The 17,139-nt window shown below is 43.2% G+C and overlaps 1 protein-coding gene across 3 annotated transcripts in view; it reads right to left on the minus strand.

Moving 5' to 3' along the window:
• The window catches only part of Ptprb (protein tyrosine phosphatase receptor type B), a 101,046-nt gene that overhangs the window by 30,048 nt on the left and 53,859 nt on the right, over window positions 1-17,139 (minus strand). For all 3 annotated transcript variants that reach the window (XM_021233752.2, XM_013121544.3, XM_005081479.4), the window contains 10 exons: window positions 16,736-16,999; window positions 13,487-13,750; window positions 12,693-12,956; window positions 11,583-11,846; window positions 10,707-10,976; window positions 7,672-7,935; window positions 5,710-5,973; window positions 4,048-4,329; window positions 2,716-2,994; window positions 1,808-1,957 (listed from right to left, as the gene is read on the minus strand). In XM_021233752.2, coding sequence (XP_021089411.1) covers window positions 1,808-1,957; window positions 2,716-2,994; window positions 4,048-4,329; window positions 5,710-5,973; window positions 7,672-7,935; window positions 10,707-10,976; window positions 11,583-11,846; window positions 12,693-12,956; window positions 13,487-13,750; window positions 16,736-16,999 — 2,565 coding nt within the window. The remainder of the gene's footprint in view (window positions 1-1,807; window positions 1,958-2,715; window positions 2,995-4,047; window positions 4,330-5,709; window positions 5,974-7,671; window positions 7,936-10,706; window positions 10,977-11,582; window positions 11,847-12,692; window positions 12,957-13,486; window positions 13,751-16,735; window positions 17,000-17,139) is intronic.

Below are 17,139 nucleotides of genomic sequence, written 5' to 3' on the forward strand. Positions count from 1 at the left end.
TCCTCTTCCCAAGGACCCAGCTGAGACCCTCAATCTAGCTTTCAAAAGGTTCTCTAGGTCCCTCCTTTTATACATCCCTTCTACCAGGCCCCCTAGTCAGGAGAGCCACCTTGGACCAGTGTACTTAAGTCCCAGATGAAAGATGACTTCTTGCATTTGACTGGTTGCTTTGTCATTAATTTACCTGTTCTGAAATGGAGATATTATTTTGTTGACAGTAGTTGAAGTAAAAAAGAATATTGCCTTCAGGATGAGTGTACATGGATGGGTTTTTCTCTTTGAGTACCAAGAGGCCATTGCTCAACTCTGTGGACACCAGTGATGGAAATCTACCTATCTGTGGAACAGAAGGTTGGCTGCCCTGCTGCTGGTAAGCTTTTGGTCACTGCCCTAGATTTGTGTGTTGCGGAAACACATTATCTTCATTGCTGCTAAATTAAAGTCTATTCACAGTTCACAAACTGTGAATATCTCCAACTACAGGGTGTGAGGAATTTGGGGATGTATCAGTGACCCTCGAAATTATTTATCAATTATGCATAACCAATTTCATATAAATAAATAGAATGCAAATCCACACAGAATGTTAAATACCCAGTGGAATTAAAATACCACTTAGTCTAGTTATTGTTCCAGTGCTTGTCCTGTTTTAAAACTCCCCCTTTACCATAAATGGCTCAAAGATTGTCAGAGGTGCTTAAGAAAATTCATGTATAATACCTTAAATAATTTTGAGAAAAATTAAAAGATAAAATAGACTAATGCACATTATACATTGGCATCTATTTGGGAAAACTAACACTTAGGCCCTGAACAGTAAATGAATACTTGTACCCCAACACAGCACCCCCACAGGTAATTTGACAGAATTTGTTATATTAAACTCTAAAGATTACAGTTCACTTTGTATCATGGTGTGACAAGTATTGCATAGCATTTGTATAGCCTGTGGAAACTGGGTAGTCCCTGAATATTCTACAAAACTAGATAATTAAATACTGTTAAAAATTAAAAGCTGGGAGTGGTAATAAATGTCTGTAATCCAAGCAGTGGGGAAACAGAGGCAAGAGACTCATGAGTCTGAGGCCAACTTGGACTACAGAGTAAGGGCAAAATCAGACTAGGCTACATTAAAAACAACAAAAAATAATTCTGTCACCAAAAAAGAAGCAACAGTAAGATCAAGCAAACAAAATTTAGTAAAGAAGGTGATACTTCAAGTGAACACCTCTACTCTCCAGCTTCTGGGAATTTTTGTGACTGGATGCATGGCTTGGGAGTTCATGGCTGTCAGAGGCATTTGAGACACACAGAGAGAGAACAAGTTGAGATGTACTGCTACACAATGGCAGAATTGAAAAAAATAGGACAAACAAGGGAATAGTCATGTGTTTCCAACAGTGCTTTGGAAATAGCAAGGCCTCTAAAAATTATCTTTACTGTTTTTGAGACAGGTCCTGTTGCACAGTATAGTATATGTTCCTGAACTCATAGTAGTCCTCCTGTCTCAGCTTCTTGAGGGCTGAGCTTGTAAGTGTAGGCAATTCTGTTTAGCTCAGTGGTTATTGTTATTGTTATCGTGATTGTTCTCCTCTCATTTAATCATTATGCCAAAAGATAGCAGGGTTCATTGACAAAGGAGACTCCCAGCAGCTTTATTTGGATCTCCCTGTATCCAGCAGAGACAGAAGTGAGTATTAAAACTTTAATTTTCTACATTCTTCCAACTTTGCCTTTGAAGGAGCCCTCACATGACCCCTAAGAAGGCACTTCTGTGTCTTTGGCTCATTAATTCATCACGACTTACCATCAGCCTCTCTCACCACCACTGCGAAATATTTTACAGCTCCGTTGGTGTCGCTGAACCAGCTGCAGTTGACAGTAAAGTTGATGGAAGATTTGCTGATCAGTACCTCCTTATCATTCACACGAATATGCGGAGGTGGCGGAGGGGGGCCTGGAAAAACAGGTTGGGGAAGGAGCTAAGAAGGGTCACGGGGCTGCGTTCACCTCCTGAACAGGTCTACAGTCACGTTCAGCCTCTGCACGCTTGAGAGTGTGCGATTACAGACACGTGAGGAAACTCTCCTCCTCTCCTGAACGAAGCAGCCAGAGAAAACAATTAGCCGTGGCGAATTAAGCGTAATGAAAGAGGCGGCTCCGCTGCAGGATTGCCTCCAGGTTGTAGCACCAAATTGCTTAAAAGCCCCACTAGTTACAGACTAACTAGACCAGGCAAGGCGATGCACTCAAATCCCAACTCATTCTGGCACTTTAATATTGACTTGCTTTCTACTGGAGAACTTTACCCAGACAGATGCCTCCATTTGATTCTCCTCTCAAGTAATAAAGACACAGGGCTGCAGGGAGAGGTCTAAGTAACCCCATAGCACTAACCACGCCCATTTGGGTGTGTTCACAGTACATAGAACACTTGGGGAATAAAAAGAGCTAGGGGGAGGAGCCTCTCTCTTTGGGTTCCGGTTTCAGCCTGGAGAGCAGCGTGGGGACCTTTGGTTCTTGGCTCTCTTGGCTTCTCATGTAAGGGACTTCTTCCTCAATAAAATATCATAGGACATCCCTATTTTGGGTATCATAATATTTCCGCATTACAGGGATGTGTACATGTGGACTGTGCGCAAGAGAATGGGAGTGATGGAAAGCCCTGCCCACTGTGTGACAGGAGGGCCCATGCAAGCATCTGGGGACACTTACGGTCTATCATAGTGATGGTGCTGTCTTCAACCACCTCACTGGTCACACCGGCTGACTGCACCTTGATGGACACCAGATACCTCTTATGAGGCACTAGCATCATGATGTTGAGTAGAGATCTCTCTTTCTCCAGCTTTCTGGAAAACTCAATTTCTTGGGTGTCCATCTTTCGGCACTCAACGCTATAACCATCAAAGTCGGAGTCAGGTGGTACCCAAGAACAGGCGATGGCCGTCGAGTTCTGGGGGCGGCAATGCAGGTTTTGTATCTTGTCTGGCTCTGTAGGAGCAAAGAGGAGAAGACACAGCTCAGGAGTGAGGGAGAGGCATTTCCTCAAGCGCCTTTGGAGAAAACTACCTCTGAGATGTATACAAACAGTCCTCATAATTTATTCAGTTGCTTTTTGGGGAGAAATATTTTTAAGGATCTTCAAGGAAAATTTCTGACTGCCAGACTGCACTTTGAAAAACAACATCTAAGCTGGGCGTTGGTGGCGCACGCCTTTAATTCCAGCACTCAGGAGGCAGAGGCAGGAGAATCTGTGAATTGGAGGCCAGCCCTTTCTACAGCCCAAGTTCCAAGACTTCCAGGACTACACAGAGAAACCATCTTAAAAAGCAACAAAATAAAACAAAACAAATGAACAAACAAACAAAAAACATTTAAAGTCAAAATGGGGCAAGTTAGATGGCTCAGCAGGTAAAGGGTATTCTCCTCATCGCTGCAAACCCAAATCGAATCAACACAATAATAAAAACCCCACGGAAAGGGAAAGAATCATCTCTTTAGAAAATCACTAATATGCTTGGGAAGACAAATGCAGTTGACCACATTGAAACTGGCTGGACAGAAGGTAAGGCAGGGTAGCTTGGAGATTAAAAGGGAAACTCCCAGCCTGGATGCAAAGTCTACTTATCAACACTTTTGGATCAATGGCTTTCCATCTCTTCTGCCCACCTATCTATGAGGAAATTAGGAATCTCTACTTCATATAGTTATTATGATGATTTAATGGTGGAAACGTACAGCCACCCAAAACACTGACTGGCAGAGTCATTACTCAATAAATGACTGAAGAGGAGGCTGGGAAATAACTATAGTGACTTGGATCCTCCATGTTCTGACTTCCATAGAACTTCTCTAATTTTACCTACAGAATCCTAGAAGAATTCTATTGATCTGTTCTCTACAGAACAGAAGATAATATGCACTCTCTCTCTGAATCCAAGTCTGGCCATCTCAAATAAGATTATGGATTCAACCCAAGCCCCGATGGAGAAAAATGATCTTCTCATCCCATCTGAAAGCCAAGAGAAGCAAAACAAGTCATACTTGTCCTCACAGATCCAGAAATTGGTTTGCTGTATGTTTTCCAGGAATCTCCACTGATAGTCCTGACACTGAATTGATAGGATCTCCCTGGGCGCAGCCCATATACAATGCGTCCTTCTGATTTTCTGTTGCTGTAGGGGTTGAAGACAGTAAGTGCATCTCTGGGGGACCATTGCAGCTCAAAGTCATTGTAGTCTGTCCAGTCTGGGGGTCCCTTCCAGGTGATGGCCAAGGAAGTGTTTGCAACATCAGCAAATGACAAGAGACTGGGGGGACTTGGGGCTACACATAAAATAAAATGGAAAACCACATAATCAAATTTGTGACATAACACAGATTCAGAGCATTGAGTGACATCAGATCTACTTTCATGTACAGAAAGGTAGCACGATAACAATAGATGCAGAAGCTTTATTTTATAGTGGCTACCATGCATAAGGCACTACTTAGCATTTTATATGTCTTTTCTTTAAATATTCATAACCATAGTTTACTTACCAGGGTGCTACAGGGTATGAATGTACCCTGAGTGGGTTATGTATGTAGGAAAGTGTTCCATCAGATTTGAAAGCAAAGGGTTGGGATTCAGAGACAACTGTGTCCAGTTTTAAATAGTCTTGTAGACTGACTGTGTGGTGGTTTGAAAGAAAGTGGCCTTCAAAGGGAGTGGCACTATCAGGAGATATGGCATTGTTGGAGTAGGTGTGGCCTTGTTGGAGGAAGTATGCCACTGTGGGGGTGGGCTTTGAGGTCTCTTTCACTCAAGCTTCCATTGATGTTACACTGAGACCATTTCCTGCTGCCTGCATGATGTAGAACTTTCAGTTATCTCTCCAGCACCATGTCTACCTGCATGCTGCCATGTCCTATCATGACGATAATGGATTGAACCTCTGCACTGTAAGCGAGCCACCCCAATTAAAAGTTATTTTTGTAAGAGCTGACAAGGTCATGGTGTCTCTTCACAGCAATAGAAACCCCAACTAAGACAGACTCAAAGGTGGGACACAGATATTATCTGTGTGCACCCAAGGCAGAAAAGCATATAGGAGACCATAGTGACACGATGAAGATGTGTATCATTATCCTCATTTTTCAGATTTGAAAACTGATGGCGAGATGCTCAGTGATCTACCTTGCTACATGCAGGTGAGTAACAGCACAATAAGAACCTAGTGCTTTTTAGACAAAGTGGAGATGGGTTTTATCTGCTCATTGTGTGTGTGTATGCCTATGGGTGTGTGTGTGTGTGTGTGTGAGAGAGAGAGAGAGAGAGAGAGAGAGAGAGAGAGAGAGAGAGAGAGAGAGAGAGAGAATGCATACATCCCATAGTGTATGTGTGACGGTCAGAGGACAATGTTGAGTGTTAATCTTTACCTCGATTGAGGCAGGGCATCTTTCTTGTCTGCTCCTGTGTATGCCGGGTGGTCTGGCACACACACTTCCTGTGTCCCCACCTCCCACCTTGCCTTAGGAGGTCCCTAGGGTTACAGACATATGTTTCCATGCTCCACTTGACTTCTGGGTATCCAAACTTCTCTCCTCCTGCATGAGCAGCAAGCGCTTTACTCCGTGTCCCTCCCAGTCATCTTATCATTGAAATCATAGTTAAAATACATCTTTAGAAGTCACTCCTCACCAGCACTTGATTGCGCTTCTTACCTGTCCTGCCCTCCCCTGTGACTTTATTGCTGAGGTCCCCACTGTGAGTCACCACATACAGTGTGTATTTCCTTCCAGGAATGAGGCCTTGAAAGCGCCACTCTGTCAGGCCCTTGTCTCTCCAGTTTTCCTTCTTTGTGCCGTTGGGATTGTACAGAATCAGCTCGTAGAAGTCGAAGTCCCCCAAGGCTGGACTCCAGCTGAACCAAAGGCTATCTGTCATGTTCCGATTGGATCCTTTGAGATGATTGACAGCAGCTGGGACTGAAAGGAGGAGAAACTCACACTGAGAAGAAACCACGGTGCAGAACCAGGTGGATCCTCGGGTGAGAATCTGGGCTGTGCCGGGCACATGGTTCAGTCCCGGGCACACGGTTCAGTCCCGGGCACACGGTTCAGTCCCGGGCACACGGTTCAGTCCCATGCACAGTGGGCTCAGTTCTCACTGATGGGTCAGACTGCTTACACTGAGGCTCGTGTGGGGTAGTAACGGGCACAAATTAAAATGAATCAGAGCAGGTGGCAATTCCTCATGCCACCCGTATAAACAGGTACAACGAAATACTCAGGACTGGTGACCTTCCAAAAGACCCAGGAAACGGTTTCAGTTTCTCCTAGCCCGGCCCACCTCTGTGGCATCTACCATACCATAACCACCCTCTTTACTGTGCCATCTGCATTTAGTTTCTCAGTTACAGTTGTTTTCCTTCTTGTCAAAATCTGTATGGACACACGTCAATTTAGGAAAAGCAGTCAGAGTCATTTCTTCTATTATATGTCTGAATGCTACCTACCTACACTATAGATCTTTTATGAAAGCTGATATTCTTTGGATAATGATGATTTGTTGGAGACACCCCCCCCATGTGGAATCTTATTATGTAGCTCAAATGCTTACACTCACAATGTCCCTCTGCAGCCTCCTGAGTGTTGGGATTGAAGGCATGCACCACTGTGTATATGCACATCTGCTTATTAACACTGCAGGTCCCCCTCACCAAGAATACTGATAACAATGGTAATATCTAGGCAATGCTTTTTGTGGTCTGAGCTAGTCTCTGCTCTCTTTTAGTCCTTTTGGTGGACAAACAGAAGATTTCCATTGAATGCCCTTAGGGTACTGTCTTCACATTTCTCCTCTCAACTGCAGACACAGCTGAAATCCCTGTGTTTAAAGTAGTGTCCTGTTCTACTAAGCCACGGTCTGCACATGCTCATTTCATGGAATTTTTCAAAGTCATCTCCCTTTAGATCTGCTATCTTGACCCTCTTCTCTCCTCTAACATGGGGCTATGTAAGGCCAGGAGCCTATCTTTCTCGGTCATTGTCATTTATTTTTTGGAGTTGGTCATATGCCTGGTACCGCAAAGCACTGAAAGACAGTTGTCAAATGAGGAGGAAGTTGAATAAGATTTAACTTATTTGTAACCCAGAGAGATTTTTGTCTCCCATTTTCCTGGAACTCTTGTTCATTTTAGCTAGGGATCTGTTTCCAGACACACAGTGTGGAAACACACAGTGTGTATGTGTGTATGCATAATTTGTGTGTGTGTATACATTTGTGTGTGTGTGTGTGTGTGTGTGTGTGTGTGTGTGTGACTTATAGTTGACCTTCTGCGGACCTGTTCTGTCTTCCATCTATTCCTTGTAGGAAGTTGCAGGGCATAGCTTGAGAGGGTCATGAGGGATTACAACCCTCCCTCGAAATAGTTTACTGGCAATAGAGGAGCTGGGTTAATTTTTCACAAACTCCATCAGACAAAGAAGAAGAGGCAAAAGAACAGAAGCTATTGGAATAAGTAGACACAATTCATGTCTAGTCTGAGTTAGGGCCAAAAATTTCAAGATCCCATATTCATATAAAGTTCTACTCTGGACAGAACAGGGAAGGAAGAAAGGATGAAGGCTGAGCCAGTGGATACTGTGATATCTCCCTCCCCGTCCATTACTGCTTGGTCTTACCTGTTCTGCCAAATATAAAGGCCTCATTGGACAGCTCCCCGCTGTGAGTAACAATCACCAACTTATACATCCGGCCTTGCAGCAAGTTCTGAAAGGAGAATTTCTGGACTAGCGGGTCAACTTGGGCTCTTTCCTGAAGTGTTTTGTCTGGGTTGTACAGAAAGATGTTATACCAGCTGAGCTCACCCTCCGAGGCCGTCCAGCTGAAGGACAGGTGTCTAGTGGAGTTCTCTGTGATCTTTAGATTGGTGACAGCTGCTGGCACTGGAAGAGTCGAGGAAAAAAGAATGAGTCTGCATTTTGGTATGTCCCTGACACAATCCAGGATCAACACCTTGGTGGACACATTCAACCCCAAACACATCATCTCTGCCTTTAAGATTTGTTGACTTCCATTGGGTGGTGGTGGCACACGCCTTTAATCCCAGAACTTCGGAGGCAGAGGCAGGCGGATGGATCCCTGTGAGTTTGAGGCCAGCCTGGTCTACAGTGTGAGTTCCAGGTACAGCCAAGGCTACAACAGAGAAACCTTGCCTCAAAAACAAACAAACAAACAAAAAACAAAACAGAATGTGTGTTGACTTCTAATAGGTGCAAACTGCAGCTTCCTAGTATGGGTTTCCCTGAGAGATCTTGGTAACAGCCCTTTCCAGCTGATATTTCTGTCTCTGAGTTTGACAGGTCTGTGCTCCACACAAACTCTGAGTTGGGCCACCCAAACATCTCTTCCATCTATGAGCTGCTAGAGAACATGGGGGGCACAGTCCTGCAGATACAAGGCTTCAGGGTCTCCACGACACATGACGATAGCAGGATATCCTCTCTATAGCTTTGTAGTATATTCTAAGGTCAGGCAGTATTATACTTCCATCTTTGTTTTTCCACCCAAGACTGTTGTACCTAGTTTTCTATCTTTTGTGCTTCTGGATTAGTTTTAGAATGTTTTTCTAGTTCTGTGAAACATGCCATTGGTGTTTTGATGGGCACTGAACTGAAGCTGTAAGTCGCATTAGGAGGGTGGAAATTCCAGCCATATTCTTCCTTATAATCCATGAGTGTGAGAGGTTTTTCCAATTTTGTGTTTGTATTTCTTTTTCAATTTCTTTCACCAGAGATTTGTAAGTACCATTGGAGAGATTTTTCACTCCCTTAGGCAAATTCCTTTCTAGGCATTTTGTTTTCTTTGTAACTGTTGTGAATGACATTCTGTCCTTTATTTTTTCTTTAGGAGTTTTTTTTTTTAATGATACCTACAGCCTTTTGATTTTTTCTTTTGTATGCTGACTTTGCATCCTGCAATTTTACTGATTTTTTAAAATCAGTTCTAACAGTCTTCTGTGGACTCCGTAGGGTTTTTTAAATAGATAAAATCATATCCACAAATAGTGATGATTTAACTCTCATACTACTTGTGTGGTTTTTCCTTTCATGTCTTTCTCTTGCTAACTAGTTCTGAGTAAGACTTCTGGTACTGTGTTGTATGAGGGCAGTGAAACTAGACATTTTTGTGTAGGTCTAGATCAGTAGTTCTCAACCTGTGGGTCTTGACCCCTTTTGAATATTGAACCGCCTTTTCACAGGGGTCACCCAAGACCATCAGAAAACACAGATATTTGTATTACAGTTCCTTATAGTAGCAAAATTACAGTTATGAGGTAGTAATGGCAATAATTTTATGGTTGGGGGGTCATCACAGTATGAAGAACTGTATTAAAGGGTTGCAACAGTAAGAAGGTTGAGAACCACTGTTCTAGATCTTCAGGGAAAGTTCAGCTTTCTTCTCATTAAGTATGATGCTGGCCAAATGCTCCTTATATTATGCTCCTAGATCCAATTTGTCTACTTTTTTTTAATCATGAGGGAGGTTGAATGGCACTTAATGCTTTTTCTGAATCACAGAGATCTAATACACAGATTTGCATGTGTTAGCTGTCCTAGCACCCGCAAGGTAAACCCTCTGGTCATGACGAATGGTCTTGTTGGGTTAGAATTGCTAGTGTTCTGCTGAGATGTTTTGTGTCTATGTTCATTAGAGACAGTAGTCTATAATCCTCCCCCTCTTTTGTTGTATCCTTGTCTGGCTTTGGTATCAAGGTCGTACTGCCCTTGTAAAATGCTTTTGGAAGAATTCTCTCTGCTTCTGGTTTTTGGGCTAGTTTGAGAAGAGCTGATTTTACTTCTTCCTGGCTGGTTGAAGGGGCTCCCAAGAGACTGGACACAGATGAGGAAACAGCAGAGAACCGCAGAGGCAGAGGACTTTACCCCTAGCTCCCATTAAGTTGAGGCAGGCCCTCATAGAGCTGGCTGAGGGATGAGGCAGTGGTAGGAATCATGGTCACTGCTCGGAGTGAGAGTCCTCAAAAGTTGGCGGGAGCAGAGGGGGAGAGAAATAGGGACAGGGGTTGATTTCTTCCTTCCTTCCTTCCTTCCTTCCTTCCTTCCTTCCTTCCTTCCTTCCTTCCTTCCTTTCTTTCTTTCCTTTTTCCCCCCCGAGACAGGATGTCTCTGTATTGTTTTGGAGGCTGTCCTGGAACTCGCTCTGTAGACCAGGCAGACCTGGAACTCACACAGATCTGCCTACCTCTGCCTCCTGAGTGCTGGGATTAAAGGCATGCGCCACCAGCATCCGGTCAGGTACAGAGGTTGAAAGGGAAGAATTTCTCTCCCTGAAGAATCTAAAATGTATGTTGTCACCACCTGCCATCTTATTTTAACTCCAGTTTCTGACTTTGAAGTCTATACAATAATACATGTGCACTGTTTTAAACCACCACATCTGTAGCAAAGTGGGCTTCAGCAATAATAAACTAAAAGCATAGGTTTTAATGACAAATCAGAATCCGAGTGTGGTGTGCCAATGCCTATGCGGACTGGCTGATGTGGAAGCGTGAAGTCGGGATGAACGCCAGTACCGTGTCAAGAGCCATGCATCTTCTCCCAGCATGGCCTTGCTCTCTCACCTGCAGCGTCTACACCACAGTAGACATCTACACCTAGGAGATAGCTGGTCCAAGACAGAGCGCTGTGTTAATTACCTGTTCGGCCTTCCGCCTGGGCTTCCTTGCTAAAGAGGCCTCCGCTAACAGTTAGGATATGCATCTTGTATTTCTTGCCTGGCGTTAGATCTTCGAATTTGTGCTGCTTGGCAGTAGCTGGCTCTGATGTGTTGCTGAGGAGAACCCCATTCTCATTTAGAAGCAGGATATCGTATCTCTCTGCCACGCCAATGGCCTTCTGCCAACTTAGTGTTAAAGAGCTACTGCTGTAGGCATTGTCTGCAACAACTCCCTGGACAGGTGCAGGAACTACAGAGAAAAACAGAGAAGCAAGAAAACTCAGACGTGACCACTTAGGGCAAAATACTCAATTGAGGAAAACTTCTCTAGAACCAAAGTGCACAACTCTGCGTTCCTTCCTTAAAAATAATTTTGAAAACAAAATGAAAATTTGAAAAGGGCATAGTTCTGAAGACTTCAATCTGTAAATACAATTTGAAACATCTTTTAGCAAGTGTACATTTTCCCCAATAATGTTTAATTAAAAAAAAAAACTCTGCCGGGCGGTGGTGGTGCACGCCTTAATCCCAGCACTTGGGAGGCAGAGACAGGCGGATCTCTGTGAGTTCGAGGCCAGGCTGGACCGACAGCCTACAAAACAATACAGAGAAACCCTGTCTCATAAAAAAAAAAAAAAAAGCAAAAAGCAAAAAAAAAAAAAAACCCAAAAAACTCTATTAAGACAAAAAATACAAAGTAAAGATAAGAAATGCTCATGAAACTGCCGTGAAATGTTGACACTTGGGTAGTTTTAAATTAGATTTAGTCAGTTTGCTAAGTCTGTTCATTCACTGGTCCACTGTGGAGAACCATGGAGCCCTAGCCTATCTGGGCCTTCACCAGCTATGGGCTCACCTGTCTGTCCGGGCGCGTCTAACTGGTTGCTCAGGGACCCACTGACAGAAGCAATGGAGATCCTGTATTTGGCCCCAGCCTCCAGCCTGTGGAAAGTGTACTCTGAGACATGCTTAGAGACAGTCTGTGACTGAACCTTCTCTTCCTGCCTGAATGCTGATACCACATAGGAGTCAACATCTCCACCACCAGGGGTCCAGGTTACCATCAATCTATCTGTGGCTCCATTGGCAGAAATGTGGATATTTTTGACAGCACTGGGAACTGAAAAAGAAAAGAAAATTTAAAACCATCACTTAAAAAGAAATGAATGGTGGGAGTATTCAACTAAAGTCTTCAAGGTAGACTGGGGATGTGGGTTAGTGCTGTAGTACTTGTTTATCACAAAAGGCCTAGTGCCTCTGCAGGTCACACTTTTCAATAGTTTTCATTTACTGAAAGGATGCACATGGAAAAAAATACTAATGTGACTTTCTCCTCAAGCCCCCTCTCTTCTGCCAGAATAGAAATTAAGGGGAGAAACTTAAGACAGAGATCAAGGCCAATGAAGAGAAATGAAAACACTGTATACTGAAGGATGATTGGACTGTCCCTATCCACGACTTGCTTTCTTATTTACTAGCTATGAGATAATAGGCAAGTTATTTAACCACTATAAATTTCTTCATAAGGAAAATGTCAATGGTGGTAATAGTGATGGGTCATAGGTTTATAAAGACTGGACAGAATATGTTTTTGCTGAGGGGCTATCCCCCAGTAATCTGCCAACTTACATTATTAAGTAAATATGATAGCTCCTAAAAGAATTCTGAATAACTGATACCCCAACAGAGAGTTATTTATTAAATATGTAATATAATCTGTGTGTCCCAGAAGCCCCAGCTATGCATACCCATTCAGTGTTATTTCTCTGAAAGGGTCCTTACCACCTCCACATTACAATGTATTTTTGCTAATCCTGCCTTGGCACTGTCATTACCATCATCAGGACAACTTTATGCTTCTTGCAACCCCTCATTTCTCCAAGTCTTAATCTAAACACTTGCATTATCTAGCATCTCAAATGCATCTCTGTGTCCACTTTGGCTCAAGAACAGTACTTCAAATTACCCGTGAGGCCCTCAATGATGGCTGACTGCTGAACATCGCCACTGATGGTCAGGACAAGGATTTTGTAATGGCGCCCTGGAGTGAGCGCGGTGAACTGATACTCAGTTGCAGTATTCACAAGGTGAATAGGGGGAAAGACCTTCAGATCGTTGAAGAGCAGCTGGACCTCATACTGGTCAACATCCCCATTGGCTAGTGACCAAGTCACATGGAGGTCCTCAGTGCTCCTGTTTCGAAGTGTGAGATCCTTCACAGGCTCTGGGACTGCGGAATGAAATGAGAAGATATTTCAGGAAGAGGGCTGATCAAGTTTACCTACACAATCTGTGAATCACACTCAAGGAACTGCCAAACATCTCTCTTCTACTGAAAAACCTTGAGTTACTTCATGCATAATTAAACAAGAAAAATTGAAAGCAACTACTTAAGTTGTGATTTTTCTCCCCCCTGACATAAATCTCATATGCTACATGTTGGGTAGAATATAATTATAAAATGAGTTATGATCTCAATCAGAAGATAAAACAAGGTGTCTAGAATTGTAATGCCTTGGTGCATGAAGACAGGGAAGAAAAATGAGGCACATGTTTTTCCTCTCCCTCACCGTGTTTTCATCTACCAATAAACATTCTGTAATGACAGACTGCTGCTTGGCTGAATGAGGTAAGCCCGAGGTGAGTTATTGGGACTATAGTTGAGAAGTCGGAGAGCAGAGAAAACTCGGGGTTTCCATGAAGTTACTCAGTGACCTCCTAGTCTGGTCACCCGTGCTTCTGATAACCCCCTCCACTTACTTGTTCTCCCATTCCCTTGTTCACTAGCTTCGTACTGCCCACTTTTGGTACTGACGGTGATGCTGTACAGGCGTCCAGGGATGAGCTGAACAAACACACACTCGTTTTCCGACTTGGGAATGCTTTTGGTTTGAATGAAGCTGTTTTTATTTTTGATGGTGACTTCATAGTGATCGAAGTCTCCAGTGGCATGTACCCAGGACACCTTTAAGTAGTCACTCCTGGCAGAGTTGCTAACACTGACTCCCCGGACCTTGTCAGGAACTGAAAGAGAGAACAAATAAAGTTTTAGGGGTTCTGGGAGAACAGTTGATTGTAGATAACAACCTGAGACAATAAAACAAAGAAGCTAGTTTTTACACGTGCATTTAAAAGAAAAATCTCCAGGTGGTGGTGGTAGTGGTGCAAGTCTTTAATTCCAGCACTCAGGAGGCAGAGGCAGGTGGATCTCTGTGAGTTCAAGGCCAGGCTGGTCTACAGGATGAGTTCCAGGACTGACTCCATAGCTACTGGAAAACCCCCTGTCTCACAAAACATAAACATAAACAAGAAAGACAGAAAGAAATAAATAAAGACAGAAATATCTCAGACCTATCCATCACAAAGGGAGAAATACAGTTATGTAACTTTAAATGATCTTTTAATGACCTGATGAGTGAATTTAATCTAATGACAAACATAATGTCTCTTATAAGATGGAACATTAAAATAATAACTAGTGTCTAATATGAAGGATGAAGCAGATACTGATGACCACGGCATACTTTAGTAAGTCAAGTTACCAAGGATGGAATAAAGGAATTCAACGGAAATATGGAAAAGGAGGAAGCACGTATGAGTATATATATAAAGAGATGTTCTGAGTCTCTAGTCATGAAAGAAACTCAAACCCAGGCTCCAGTGCAATGATATTCTGTATTTCTTTGGCAAATAGAAAACCGGACCCAGACAGCTATGGGAGAAGATGTCTTTCATGTCCTTCCACAGAGGTCACATAATGAACTATTGTGTGTATGAAGTAAGCTGTCATATAGTTCTCGTAATTGATTTCTTATTAATTTGAAACATAGACATTTGAGTCTTTTGCTTTTATTATTAAAATACAAACTGTGAGTGAATTTAAGCAACAAAACTTTGGGAATTCAAGTCCCTGAAAGATTACATACTTCCTATATACATAAAATGTCTTTTTATGTTAAAACAGCTAAGAAATTAAAGCCTTATTAAGCTGGAGCCATACATAAGCAAAGCTTTGCAAGGAAGAGATGAGCACGATGAGTCAATGTTGGCTATCATGGGATGGATTACTCAGGCATGAACCATGTGATTGGACAGAGATTACTGTCCTAGCTAGCTTTTATTTTAGGCAGCAGTTTCTCATGCCATTTTAAATTCATAAAAATTACTAGCTAGATGTCTAGAAAAAAATCAAAAGTGTCTATTGATGTGTGCTTTTTTGAAGCAGGAATTATGACTAATGCTATTTTGTAAACCTGAGGTCCTTTCCAATAGATATATAAACAAATGATTTCATGGGCTGATGTTTTCCTTCTCCATGAATAGGAAAATACATTTTACTAGGAACACTGCAAAATGAAGCAATTCTGATATTAAAGGGTGGTCTAGTTTTCAATTTAGGGCTGAATTTTGATTCAAAAAATAGATTACAAGTTCTCTCTCTCTCTCTGGTGTGTAGGATACATACATATATATATGTGTGTGTGTGTGTGTGTGTGTGAGAGCAGTGTGTGTTTAGTGTGTGTGTGAGCAGTATTGTGTGCAATGTGTAGGTGTGTGTGTGCAGCGTGTGTGTATGTTAGCAGTATGTGTGTGCAGTGTGTATGTGTGTGTTTGTGAGCAGTGTGTGTGTGAGCAGTATGTGTGTGTGCGTGTATGTGTGTGTGTGAGCAGTGTGTGTGTGCGCGCGCGCGTGTGTGTATGTGTGTGAGCAGTGTGTATGTGTGTGTTTGTGAGCAGTGTGTGTGCAGTGTGTGAGCAGTGTGTGTGTGAGCAGTATGTGCGTGTGCGTGTATGTGTGCGTGCAGTGTGTGTGAGCAGTGTGTGTGTGCGCGTGCGCGTGTGTGTATGTGTGTGAGCAGTGTGTGTGTGTGCGCGTGTGTGTATGTGTGTGAGCAGTGTGTATGTGTGTGTTTGTGAGCAGTGTGTGTGAGCAGTGTGTGTGTGTGTGTGTGTGTGTGTGTGTGTATGTGTATGATTGAGCAAATGCAGAGGGTAGAGACTGACATCTCCCTTGATTTCTCTCCACCTTTATTTTGAGAGAGGGTCACTCACTGAATCTGGAGCTTGTCAGTCTGGCTGGGCTGGCCGGCCAGTTAGCTCCTTTCTGCTTGTCTCTGCCTTCCCCAGTCCAGGCCCAAAGTTCTACTGACACAGATGTGTGGCACCGTGCCAGGTTTTTCTGCGGTGCTGGAGCTCCAAACTCAGGTCCTCATGCTCGTGTGGCAGCCATTTTGCTGACTGAGTTATCTCCTCAGCTCCTGTGTCTGCTCGTGTTTGAGCAGGACCAGACATGGATATTCATAGAAAGAGGCCTTGACAAGAGGCCTGTACTTGATCCAGAGCACTGAGTCTCTCTTCCAATTAGCTGTCTTTTTTAGCTCTTTTGAGCACCTCTAGGCCTGTAGGAGTTTGGTTTACGTCACAGGATGTCTGCTCTGGCATATGCCAAGCCCATGTCCTTTTCTTTTACTTTCTCCCAAATCATAAAACAGCCAGAAATTCCATCATTTTGGCACTCAAAGTCTATTTTTCATGATGCTTTTATACAGGCTGTATTGATATCTTCTGTTGGATCGCATTTACCGATAAGCTTTATATTGAAACATTGTACACTACAGGTCTGGAACAAAGACAGGGCTTTACCTGAGGCCAATTACAGTTCTGTCAGCCACAGCAGAGATGAGAGATCAGAGATGAGAGAGATGGATTGCTTAAGATTTGATTAGTATATCTGAACCCATGTTCCAGTAACTAAAGAGCACTTCCTAAACAGAAATATTTGTTGTCCTATTTAAATAGAATATGAATTCTACCTATGAAAGCTAGGGCAGTCTTCCTGTGAGTGTAACATCTGCTCACATATTGAGTTCTTTTCAGTTAAAATGGAAAGACTCCAGAGTAATTTTGTGATGCAAACTGCTTTTTATCCAGGACCACTGCAGGTTCATGATGCTCAGAGCCACACAACCGGCCTTCCTCTGTAGTGCCCTGTACCCTCACAATCCTTACCCGTCCGTTCTTCGACGAAGGAATGGCTTGCATAATTGCCACTCCTGGTGGTTATGGTCACGTTGTAGAGGCGGCCTGGGGTGAGAGAGCTGAAGGAACACTCGCTGACAGACTTGGCAATGATGAGGGACTGAACCACCCTGCCGTCGTGGGAGAGGGTCACCAGGTAGTTATCCATGTCTCCAGGCGCTGGCAGCCAGGAAACACTGAGGTAATCATTCCGGCCAGAATTGTTAACTGTTACTCCACTCACACTGGAAGGGACTGTGAGTTCAAACAAGGAGGAAGAATTGTTAAAGAAAACAGAATCAGAAGTTTGAGATTGTTGGGGAAGTCCTTTGTATATGTTAATAAATTACTGCTGGCCAATAGGAATCTAGATAGGTGGGGCTAGGAGTCCAGGA

This window comes from Mesocricetus auratus, unplaced genomic scaffold (genome assembly GCF_017639785.1).
Source record: "Mesocricetus auratus isolate SY011 unplaced genomic scaffold, BCM_Maur_2.0 Super-Scaffold_100011, whole genome shotgun sequence".
Lineage (NCBI taxonomy): Eukaryota > Metazoa > Chordata > Mammalia > Rodentia > Cricetidae > Mesocricetus > Mesocricetus auratus.